Source organism: Triticum urartu, chromosome 5A, assembly GCF_056163025.1.
Source record: "Triticum urartu cultivar PI428250 chromosome 5A, HENAU_Tu73, whole genome shotgun sequence".
NCBI lineage: Eukaryota > Viridiplantae > Streptophyta > Magnoliopsida > Poales > Poaceae > Triticum > Triticum urartu.
In genome coordinates, this window is record NC_141877.1 from 636,548,479 (window position 1) to 636,558,584 (window position 10,106).

The following is a 10,106-nucleotide window of genomic DNA, read 5'->3' on the forward strand; positions in this document are numbered from 1 at the left end:
ACCTCACGAGGATCAATGGCAAGACCCACCTTGTGAGGGAGACTGGAGGGATCAGCCTCGCGAGGATCGCCCGCCAGGCAATGCAGGCCTCCCTCCGCTGCCGCCGCAGCCAAGGAGAAACGAGGACCGCCATCAGGACGAGGGGGCTGGGGGCTTCCAGGAGCCGCGCGCGATCGCCTGCATCCTGGGCGGGGCTCAAGCCCCAGCCTCTCAACGCATCTTCAAGCAGTTCGCCTGCGAAGTGAATGCAGTCCTCCCCAAGCTCGAAGCCGTGCACCCTCTCAGGTGGTCGGCGTGCGCCATCACGTTCAGCTCAGCAGATCAGCTCAAGTGTGCGGCCACAGCTGGAGTCCTCCCGATGCTTTGTTCCCCAATCATCAGCAACATGGTGGTCAGCAGGACCCTCATCGATGGCGGGGCAGGGCTCAACGTCCTGTCCGTGGAAACATTCAACAATCTCCAAGTGCCCTACAACCAGCTTCAGCCAACCAAGCCTTTCTCCGGAGTCACCGATGGCTCCACGGTCCCGATTGGGCAGGTCCGCCTCCCTGTCACCTTCGGGGCACGCGACAACTACCGCACCGAGCTCATCGACTTCGACGTCGCTCACATTCGCCTGCCGTACAACGCCATCCTTGGGTTCCCAGCGCTGGCCAAGTTCATGGTCGTAACTCACCACGGCTACAACATCCTCAAGATGCTAGGAAGTGGCGGAGTCATCACGGTGCCCTGTGAAGAGAAGGACGCGGTGTGTTCCCTGGAACGAGTCTTTCATGCCGCATCGCTGGAAGACCCGGATCGCGGAAGCAGGAGGCTTCCCGAGACCGCCCCCAAGAAGAAGAAGACATCGTCCGGCCCGGCCCCTCAGGAGGCAGGCCCCTCAGGGCCCGCGCCTGCCCAGGGGGAACCTCCTTCCATCGCATAGGAAAGCGCGCCCGGCGCCCTCCTCAGGCAGGGCTCGGGGGCTCTCCCCTGGAGGGGCACCGACCTGGCTAAGGTGACGAGGGAGGCGCTTGGGCACCACATGGAGGCGTGTTTCGAAGCATGTTTCCCTCAAGAAGGAGAAGCAAGAAGGGATGGACTGGAAGGGCGCGCGCCGTTCCGTACTTATGGCCGGCGAAGGCCAACCGCCGACCTCCACGATCGCAGGTAATCATGACCCGCTTTGCATGCAGGGACTTGTCCAATCCGCGCAGTTGCCGAGGCGCTGTGGGGAAGTGGAGACGCCCACGCCCAATCAACCACCACGCGGCGCCCAAGGCCGCAGGCTGTTAGGGCCCGCGGCGCTTCGCTCTTGCCCTTTCGCCTCCCTGCACGGCCAAGTCCGGACGCGCCTTGGGCCCAGGGGCTACTGTCGGTGTTCTGGGAACGGGGGTCCCCAGACTTGCCTGCCTGCGGCCCGCGGCGTGGCTCAAAAGAGGGCCCAGCGCGGCCCATCTTCATCAACACAGACCCAAGACCCTCGTGAGGGGCCAAGCCTCGCGGGACGGACGACACGGAGCTTCCTCAGGCACGGCCTCATCAGGCTGGCTCGCGAGGAGGCGGAGAGATCAAGGCGGGGTACCTCACGAGGTGCCCGTGACGCAAGCCATGACGACCAAAGGCGCCAGGCAGGCGCCAGCCGCGCAGTGTCCTCCTTTCCTCTTTGGTGCAAAGGGAGCAAGCGCAGGCGAGAGCATCAAGCAAAGGCACCCGTTTTGGTGCAACGAGACCAAGACCAGTCCAACGGCAGGGAGGAAGTCATTGTGGAGCCCAAGCCAGCGTCACCACCAGAGCCTTTGGCAGGCGAGGACCAACTTTAGTCTGGATAAGTGTACCAGATGTTCCCCTTTAAAATGGCCAATTGTTGGCGCCCTTCCTGCTCAATATTTGGGAAGAGGCCCAGGGCCTTTGCCTATAAATAGGACTAGCCACCCACAGGGTAGAGGAGAGATGGGAGATCGGATCGAAATCAGAGAGAGAATCGAGAAGAGAGAGAGAGAAGGGTGACTGAACTCCTCCTAGCAGTTCATCCCCCCAGCCAAGAACAGACCCTCGCGAGGCTGTTCTTCCTTGTATTGCTCATCATCATTAGCCCAAGAGGCAATCCACCACACCACACACTGGAGTAGGGTATTACACCACAACGGTGGCCCGAACCAGTATAAACCCTGTGTCTCTTGTGTTGTTCTTTCCATAGCTTAGATCTTAGCGAGGCGGAGGTGCGCAGGTAGGTAGAAGGCGAAATCTCCGCACGCACCCCAGTGTTCGAACCTCAAGGGTCTGCTGGAACCCGAAATCCGACAGCTGTGTATGTTTGGGAAACCTGCAATGGACCGGAAACTCAAAATGAAGCTCTTGTTTCAGATTTTAAATGAACACATTAAGGATTATGACATAGCAAGGAATAATACAAAATTATATCAAACAGGAATTCTTTTACCTGCATATTCAAAATTCTTCCATGGGAAAATATGGCAAAACAGGAACCTGAGTTGAGTTGTAAAAGGAGTATATAATGCATAGTTTGAATGCAATTTACATTTCACATGTTTAGGTACTGGATGCAAACTGAATCATATATTCTTCATGTAAAACACTTAGACTGAACACATGCATGTACATGATGCTACATTCCAAGAGCGCAAGCTATGAAGACGTAATAATATATAATAGTACAGTAAGTAACTAATTATTCTGGACTTTGCAAAGCAGAACGCCACTGGACAATGGGCAAATGCACTGAAAATAAAGAATGGCCACCAGTACACTTTGTACAAGGAGGTTTGAAAGATCACCATATATGTAGTCTCACCCAAATATTCAAAGGGGCTTAACGCCACTGGACAGGGGAAGCTTGATATTCATATACTACCAAAGTTGTTTTGTTGGCTATCTAATTATGACTCTTGAAATAGATTATTTGTATACAATGGTCTACAACAAAAATGGTTGAACAGGCAAAAAAATTAAGGTTGTAAGTTCTGATTGTAATGTTTATGTATTTTAACCAGCATAATTATTATTGTTGTTGTGTGGTGCAAAAGATGTGTATATTGATCTAATGTGCTCAACTGTTGGCATTTTTTGGTAAAAGGAAAAAAGGAGCGACTTTCTCTATCTACAAAGAAAAAGAAAGAAGACTCGCAATTGTAAACAAAAAGTACAGTACTGTAGCTCAACCATAATTTCATATTTATGTCGCATATGTGTGTACTGATCACTAAACTCGACAGCTGTGGGCCCTACATTTACATCCTTTGTGAGAAAGCATCGAATGTAGGAAAGTCTATGTCCAAAAGAACAGCTCATGAGAGCTTAGCCTTTCTAGTGACCCAATATGGTAAGAGAAATATGTATATTACCTCCTCGGCTTGCTTATGGTCGCATTGCTGCATTTGCCGTTGACTTGTCCACTTCCAACTACATACATAGAAGCAAAAGAGTATTAAGCAATCAACCATGATAGTCATTGTAAATTTAGCAAAAGAACCCAAGCTTACATGCTTGTAAGGCCATGCGATACATCTCCCTTGAGCTTGCCCCATGGTTGTCATGTCCCCAACAACACGAGGCAGAATAGCATCCCTCTTTATTACATAGTTCACGACAACCTTACAATATTGAGAGCCAAGCTCCTGACCACCTACCTCCTCTCTCCGATCAACTGATAGAATTGTAGCTTTTGCCACGGGGCTATTATGATCCCGGTAAACATTATAAAGTATCACATCCCTTCCTTTCTGAGGAATAATGAAAAAGAAGTTAGATAAGCGGAAGTGGTTCTTTTCCATCCTATAGAAACTAGAGGCAAAGTATAAACATAGTAAAATCTGACCTGATGATTTTTCTGCGTGATTGGAACTTCTTTCCGTAGGGATGTTGCCATCTTGTTTCGATGAAGTGTCACATCCTTATCTTGTTGCACTATTGCCTTCTTCTTTTGGGAAATGGCAGCTGCCCTCTCTTGCAACACCTCATATTGAGCGGGGGGGATTGGACATTGTATTCCTGAGTGAATAGGGATTGGACATTGTAATCCTGAGTGAATGCTGCTACCTTCTTTTGCAACAGTGCCCTTTCTGTCTTCTTTTGCAAAATGGCTGCCTCCTTCTCTCGTCGCACCTCAAAGGTAGGGGTGGCAGATCCTACACTATCTTCTTGTCCATATGCACCTTCATGTCCATATGCATCTGCATCTACCCTCTGGGGCGAGCCATACCGTGGACTGAACTCAACATTTTGTCTAGCATTTGATTGTAACAACAATCTCTTCATTTGCAGAAATTCATCCTTAAGACTTGTAACTACTGATTGGAAATCACTCTCGAGTTGATATACACGCTCATGTAGAAGCGCATTTTCTTGTCGAGCTTCTTTTGCTTCTTCCTCGGCCATTTGAAGCTTCGTTGATTTCAGCTTTCTAGTTCCTGGCATGCCCAAACCTGCAGCACTTGGTCCTAGAACTTTACACCTGACATACCCATTCCTCTCCTTTGTAGTTACATCTGAGAAGAGGTCACCTTGCTGGATGGTTTTTTCCAAAACTTCTGGACGCTCATTCTCCATATTTTCTATCTTTTTGTACAAGACATAACATATGATTCATTAACATAGTGATAATGTAGTGTTGCTTCAACTAATAACTTCAAAGCAAATAGGTTGCTAAAACTACTTCAAATACTTACAAACATATTTCTGTAGCCACACTTGAAGGGGCACCGGTCTTCTTGCACTTGTGTGTTTCCATAAACACTTCATGTCTATGAGGGGGATATCCATGCTTCATATGCTGCCATTTATTTTCAAGTAGTTAGATCAGAATAATCTAGAAATGATGGCAAAATAATTTGTGCAAGTAAGACTTATATGTACCATTTCATGAGAAACACGAGCATGACTTTTACTGCCTGATGTATGCAATAATTCCATCTCCTTTCGGTTTTGTTTCCCTTGCTGGCTACGCTTCTTCCCTCTTTCACTTTTCCAAAAGGCAACGAGTTCTTCCCAATCTGTTGGGATAACTCTATTATCAGGGAGAACTTGGAGTTCCTCATCGGTCTTGTCATCAAAATACAAAGTCTTCAACTCTGATTTGAAATCCCTCCATTTCTTGGCAGCGCTTCCCATGACCCAATCCTTAAGTTTGTCATCCACAACATAATACATCTGTTTTCAAGCATGTGTAAATGTATCAAGCATGTGGAATTATACAATGTAAGGGCGATGTATTAGATAAATGGGCACATTATATTATACCTTTCTACCGGATATGATACCCAGAAAATAGGTTTAGGGATGACCTCTCTACCGGATACATGCTGCTGTACTTTACTGGGCCCCATAGCCTCACTTGGGTTGGAAGATGAACCATCAAGTGAACCAGAAGATCAAAAAATGATGGCAGAAATATGGTCTCAAGAATGCACAAGGTCTCAGCTATTTCTCCCTCTAGCTTCTCCATATCACTTATGGAAATGACAGGAGAATATATTTGCTTGAAGAATCTGCTGACACGAACCAATGCAATGGCGACTTCCTTTGGCAGTGTGTTCCAAACAGCTAGCGGAAGCAATTGCTGCAAAAGAATATGATTGTCGTGGCTCTTCAACCCAGTGATCTTCTTCTGCTTGACAAGGACATTGCGGCGTATATCAGATGCACAACCATCAGGGAACCTAGCTCCCTTCAAAACTTGGCAAAACAATTTCTTATTTTCATTGACCATTGCATAGGGTGCAGCAGGCAAATCAAATTCTTCACCAACTGGGACAGGTTGGAGAGCTTTCCTTATTCCTAGATGCTCTAGATATTTACGAGAAGCATAATTATCTTTTGATTTCTTATCCATGCCTAGAAGTGTGTTAATTATGTTTTCACATACATTCTTTTCAATATGCATTGCATCAAGATTATGAGGCTGCAACAAGTCTTTCCAGTATCGCAACCTAAACCATATGGATTTTCTTTTCCGAACTATTGGTGGTTCGCCAACCTTGCGCTTCTTGGTGGTTGTTTTCCCGGAAGGGTTCTTTCCAAAAACAGTCTTCATATTTTCAGTGAGGGCCAAAACTTCCTCTCCGGTAAGTGGTACATGTGCTGCCCCTAACTCCACACCACCATCAAAGGAGTCCTCATCAAATCTGTATTCATGGTTTGGATCAAGAAACCTTCTATGATTCATATAGCAAAATTTCTTGCCTTCCTTCAGCCGAAGAGAGCAAGTCTCTGAGCCGCACAATGGACAACCAATTCACCTGAGGTTACAATACCAGATAGAGTGCATAAGCCTGGGAGGTCAGATGTAGTTGATAATACAACAGCATGGAGGTTGAAGGGTTTACCGGTCGAGGCATCATAGGTTCTAACACCCTCCTCAAATAGCAAGTTCAAATCATCAATAAGTGGTTCAAGGAACACATCTATATCTCTCCCAGGTGACTTTGGACCAGGAATTAGCAGACATAGGATGAAATTTTGTTGCTTCATGCACAACCAAGGAGGAAGATTCAACGGAATTGCTACAATAGGCCAAACACTATATGATAAATTCATTGTCCTAAATGGATTAAAACCATCAGCACATATAAGCAGCCTAATGTTGCGACTATCTTCAGCAAACTTAGGATATTTGGCATCAAAGTCCTTCCAAGCAGGTGCATCTGATGTATGCCTTATTAGTCCATCTCTTGTGCGTTCTTCATCATGCCATTTGCAATCTGTTGCACTCTTCGGAGACACGAACAGGCATTGTAGCCTCTTCTTTATTGGAAAATAACGAAGAACCTTCCTTGGGACCTTGTGTACACATTTCCCATCAAGGCTGTTCTTTTCAGATTTCCACCGGGAAGTTTTGCATGCAGGACAAATATCTTTATCTGCATGCTCCTCCCAAAATAGAATGCAATCATTCTCACATGCATGAATTTTAATATAACCCAGCTCAAGACATTTTATCATTTTCTTAGCTTCATAAAAGTTTTTGGGTAGCTTTGCTGTTGGGAAGGCCTCTTTTAGCAACTCTAGCATCATGTCAAAGCTTTTATCGCTCCAACCTCCAAGAGATTTGGTATGTATTAACCTAACAACGAAACGTAGTTTTGAAAAGGTTGTGCATCCTGGATAAACCTCCTCGTTATCATCAGCTATGAATTGTCGAAAAGCATCTGCCTCATGCTTCTTTTTCTTTTCTAGAAGAGGGTCAACGCTCCCAGGCTCTACATCCTCGTGAATTGGATCCTCCCCGCCGCCACTATCACTCAAATCCCCAATTAAGTGTGCCATATCTTGAATCATTCCGAACATCTCATCATAATTATCTAGGTCATTCTCTTCTTGAACATCATCATGTTGGACCGGATCATGGTCACTATCAGATGCAAGAGATGATGATGCCTCCCCATGATATATCCATCTTTTGTACCCAGTAATAACCCATGATATAATAAGTGCCCATACACATCACTAGCTTCAAACCAACAACAGTTCAAGCATTTTCTACAAGGACATAATATAGCATTCCCTCTTGCTGAATGAGTAAAAGCAAACTCTATGAATTTCACTACCCCGTCAATATATGCTTGTGTGTTTCTAGCTTTATCCACCCAACTCTTGTCCATTCTTGACCAAATTCACTATATTTACCTAACATACGAAATAAAGTATACTTCTATTAATGGGGGAAATCTAGTGACAAAATGCATGCCATTCATATCTAATACAAGCAAGGACAAATACAATACGGACCAGGAATGCAATCTGGCATAATAGAATAAATATTCAATTGAAAGATGTCATTTCAGGAACTACAAAAACAAAAATAGTAGTAAGAATATTATTATCTATGTGATAAAAACAAAGCACTTGTTATGTCCACAAATCTGATTTTTTTTTAAGGAATACACAAATCTGATTTCGTGAAACATAAATAAAGAAGTGTTGTAGAAACAAGGGTTGAGGAGGCATCCATATGATAAAAACAGAGCACTTGTTCTATCCACATGCTACAACTTTGCATCTATATAAAAACAGGCATTCATATGATAAAAATAGAGCACTTGTTCTGTCCACATGCTACAACTTTAAGGCATCAATTAAACACAAAAAGAAGTGTTGTAAAAACTATAACTGAGTGCCTAGTACACAGATTAAACTAACCCATCTAACATTTTTGCAAGTTAGCATTGAATCATCTGCCAAGTTCACAGATTGAAATGGTAACAATTGTACAAGTCAGAATTGAATCTCATTTGCAGGTACAGAATTTAAACCAAACCCAGGCAACAAAGAAATATCACCAAATGCTCAGAGAGAAGATGTTCAGGAGGCAGCCCTGTCCACAAAGAGGATGTTGATGTTGAGGTGGCAGAACTGCTCGCCGGAGAAGAGGGACGCTCCGCTGCTTGGGGGAACGGAGAGGATGTTGATGTGGTAGTGATCTGCTCGCCGGAGAAGAGGGAAGCCCGCTGCTTGGAGGATCGGAGAGGGCGTACAGGAAGAGGTCCCGCCCGGTGCTCGACTCCTCGGTCCGTGGGGGTGTCGCGGCGCTGCTGTGCGGTTGTTGGGGCCAAAGACTGACTCCATTCTGGTGGACGACGGTCTGCGGTGGTGGGGTGGCTGGAAGAGGCGGCGGGGCTGTGGTGGTGGGGGCCGCCGCCGGTAGAACTAGGATTTAGGGCGGCCAGCGGCGGGGAGAGGAGTCGGGGTGCGGCGGGAGGGTGGCTCAGGACGGCGGCAGAGCTGCGGTGGTGGGGGACGCTGGCGTCGATGGGATTTGGGGGCGCCGGTCGGATTTGGGGGCGGCGGCTGTGGTCAGGTAGGGCACGAGGGATTGGGGGTGGCTGTGGTCTGGAGGTAGGGTACGAGGTTGTAGTTCTTTTGGGCTTTTTTGTCTCTCGCGCGCTTTTCCTCACTTGCGCGCGCTTAGGCCCAAACTGTATTTTACTCTCGCGCCAAAAGCGAACCCCGGCAGATAATGGGCCATAGTAGGCTTCTCCAGGCAGACATGGCGCCCCCAAGTGTCCACGCAGTTTGTTTGCCTTTGTTCTTCAAGTTCTACGAGCAGTTGCACCACCATGAGCTAGTTCTACCGGTAGTTACAGATGCCCCAGCAGTAAATTTGCCCTTGTTTAGATACTTCTCCCGGAAGTTAACTGCTGCCGGGGTTTCTGATCCACGGACACCTATGGGACCGGCGGACCGGGTCCCTTTTGGTTCGGCGGGGGGCGGAGGTCGCGCAAAGAGCAGATCAAGGCGAAACACGTGGGCGGTTGGTCGTGCGAAGAGTAAATCGAGGCGGAGCACGCGAGCGATTTACCCAGGTTCGGGCCGCACGGATGCGTAAAACCCTACTCCTGCTTTGTGGTTTGGTATTGATTTCTAGCTCGAGAGCGCGGAGTGCTACAGTACACTCCAGCAGCTAGCGAGACTGAGCGTGAGAGGACAAAGTGGCTCCCCCCCCCCGTTGCACTCGGGCCTCCTTTTATATGCTCAAGGGGTTACCGACATAGAGCAACGGAGGTCAAGGGCAAAAATGGAAAGGTGCTGTAGTAGGGGCAGCTAGGTGCTATAGCAGGCACAGCTACCTGCTACAGTGTTATCGAACCTAACCCTGACGGCAGGGGACAAGGGCATTAAATGCCCGTCTGTGTCGCCTAAACAGTACCGAGACGGACCGCTAGGGACGCCACCGTTTGCCACGATGGTTATCTTGTCAGCACCTGCTCGCCACCACGCACCCCTAGCTGCACGGCCTCCCGCCACGTGTGCTCGGGAGAGCGACACGTGGGCGGGTGTGCTGGAGCGCGGGCTCGGAGAGGCGGTTCCCGCGGCAAACTCCTCGCCGCGGTCGTCGTCTTGTCGCGCCCGGGAGCTTGTCGCTCACCGGGTCTTGCCGGGGCGCGTAGCGCGCCGCGGCAAGTTCCTTGAAATGCCTTGGATGGCCTTCCCGGCAAGCTCCTCTTGCCGGGGCCTCGAGATGCTTTTGATAGCCTTCCCGGCAAGCTCCTCTTGCCGGGGTCTTGTCTCCTTCCCGGCAAGCTCCTCTTGCCGGGGCCTTGGTTTGGGCACTTTGTTCTTGAATGGTCTCCAAAGTAGCCGCGGAGGGTCTTGGCGGTCACCCGGCAAGC

The 10,106-nt window shown here is 48.1% G+C and overlaps 1 protein-coding gene and 1 pseudogene across 1 annotated transcript; both read right to left on the minus strand.

Moving 5' to 3' along the window:
* Nucleotides 1-3,357: 3,357 nt before the first annotated feature.
* On the minus strand, nt 3,358-5,148 carry LOC147973615 (uncharacterized). Its single transcript, XM_087524738.1, has 6 exons — nt 4,855-5,148; nt 4,681-4,771; nt 3,993-4,577; nt 3,818-3,960; nt 3,483-3,722; nt 3,358-3,402 (listed from the first exon to the last, which is right to left on the minus strand). Exons 1-6 carry the CDS (start codon nt 5,146-5,148, stop codon nt 3,358-3,360), a joined length of 1,398 nt encoding a protein of 465 aa, XP_087380864.1.
* Nucleotides 5,149-5,242: 94 nt separating this feature from the next.
* On the minus strand, nt 5,243-7,263 carry LOC147973616 (uncharacterized; annotated as a pseudogene).
* Nucleotides 7,264-10,106: the final 2,843 nt, after the last annotated feature.